At 61.0% G+C, this 1,991-nt stretch overlaps 1 protein-coding gene across 19 annotated transcripts in view; it reads right to left on the bottom strand.

Annotated features, from left to right (window-relative positions):
* Crocc2 (ciliary rootlet coiled-coil, rootletin family member 2) overlaps positions 1-1,991 on the bottom strand; it is a 59,615-nt gene that overhangs the window by 43,224 nt on the left and 14,400 nt on the right. For 16 of the 19 annotated variants that reach the window (XR_007349606.1, XR_007349605.1, XR_007349607.1 and 13 more), the window contains one exon: positions 111-238. Coding sequence is in view for 15 of the 19 variants with exons in the window: in XM_048808931.1 (XP_048664888.1) it covers positions 111-238 (128 nt within the window). In the remaining 4 variants the exon portion in view is untranslated. Of the gene's footprint in view, positions 1-110; positions 239-934; positions 1,575-1,991 lie in introns of those variants that run through there. The other 3 variants (XM_048808926.1, XM_048808937.1, XM_048808935.1) reach the window with 2 other exon arrangements.

Below are 1,991 nucleotides of genomic sequence, written 5' to 3'. Positions count from 1 at the left end.
CCCTGATTCATCCTCCCCCACCTAGCCCTCTGCCTGTCCAGCCAGGGCCCTGACAGGGCTGGTGCCGCTGTCTCCCTGCTCAGGAGTGGCCTGGGCACAGAGGCACTTACCTCTCCGTGGCCACCCGCACCTGGGCCACGTGTCCCTTGAGCTCTGAGGCCTGTCTCCACAGGAGGAGGAGATCCCCTGGCTGCCCAGGGCCCATCCGCTGGGTCTGCAAGCAAGAGGCCCATGTCCACTGCAGATGGGGGCCATCGGCCCCTGCTCACTATTCTCTAGGTGTCCTGCTAAGCTGGTTCTGGGGAGGCTGCAAGTGGGACTTGTATCACCTACCGGGTCCCAAGGTCCCCGTGCGCTGCAGGCAAATAAGTTCTGAGCTCCCCACCCACCCTGGGGACAACGCGGAAGAGGAAGACTCCCATGTCCCCCCAGGGCATCCCAGGAAGGGGTGGGGGGGGCGGGGGAGCAGGTCCCACATGCTGCACTCAGACCTGCGCAGCCCTGAGGGAGGAGGCTGTCCCTCTCCCGTCATCCCAGGTCGCTGCTCTTACCCGAGGGGCTCTGTGGATGTCAGGGGTAGACCAGCGCCCCAGAGTGCAGGGGACAGGGTGGGCAGCTGGGGCTGGGGCTGGGCAGGACGAGTTGGGGAGGACATGGGAAGCAGGCCACTGCAGGGCCGTGTGTGCCCAGAGGTCCAGCCTCACGGAGTGCAGTCCCACACCACCTCTGCATCCTGCACACTGCTGCCTCTGGCAAGATGGCCGCTGGAACCCACAGGGTCCTCAGGCCCAGGGCTTTCCTGGTCTCATGGCCTGTCCTGCTGGTTCGGCCCCACCCAGCACTCCTCAGCCAGCTCTCAGGAGGCCACGCCACCCCTGGCTGGACCCTGCCTCTGAGCCCCTCCCCTGGTGAGCCCAGGACCACCTTCACACACCCTCAGTCAGTGTGCCGGGCCACAGGGGGGAGCTCATCGGGGCCAGGCACATCCCGCCTCTGGAGTGACCATCCAGGGCGGGAAGAGACGTCTTCTATGGAGCCCAAGTCTGCAGACCCAGCCCCTCTCCCTGGGCAGGCTGGCCGGCCACAATGGGAGCTATTGAAGGTTCTGTAGCAGCAGAGGCGTGAGATCAGGCAGACCTGAGTTGACCGCTTCTCCTGGGTCCACATCACGATGCTTTGTCTCCTTCTGTTTGGGGTGATTTTCTATTTTCTAACTAATTTTCTAGCTGCTCATTTCCCGTGGAACTTTGTGGTCCCTCTTGGAGAACCAGGGTGAAGCCTCCGGCGGACCTAGTGGAGTCTGGAGCCAATGAGGCAATTTCTTGCCAAACAGAGAAACTTGTTCCTTGACCCAAGGGCCCGAGGCTGAGCCAGACCCAGGCACATCCTGCCTAGGGTCCCCAGTGCAGCAGGGTGGGTGGGCTAGAGGGTGAGCTGCAGCCTCAAGCCACGCACGCACGCCACGCTCCCAGGCCTCACGCACACTCACACCCACCCACGTACACCACACACACACTCACACCCACCCACGTACACCACACACACACTGACACACACCCACATACACCACACACACCCACTCACACACACATCCACACACGCATTCACACACCCACTCACACACACCCACGTACACCACACACACACACTCACACACACATCCACACACGCATTCACACACCCACTCACACCCACCCACGTACACCACATACACACTCACACACACACATCCACACACACATTCACACACGCATTCACACACACCCACATACACCACACACATGCATTCACACACCCAGATCCACACACGCATTCACACACCCACTCACACCCACCCACGTACACCACACACACACTCACACACACATCCACACAGGCATTCACACACCCACTCACACACACCCACGTACACCACATACACACTCACACACACATCCACACACACATCACACCACTCACACCCACCACGTACACACATCACACACACACAT

The sequence above is a fragment of the Marmota marmota genome, unplaced genomic scaffold (genome assembly GCF_001458135.2).
Source record: "Marmota marmota marmota unplaced genomic scaffold, marMar, whole genome shotgun sequence".
NCBI classification, from domain to species: Eukaryota; Metazoa; Chordata; class Mammalia; order Rodentia; family Sciuridae; genus Marmota; species Marmota marmota.
The sequence above is the reverse complement of the archived record's forward strand: the minus strand, read 5'-3'. Positions and strand labels throughout refer to the sequence as shown.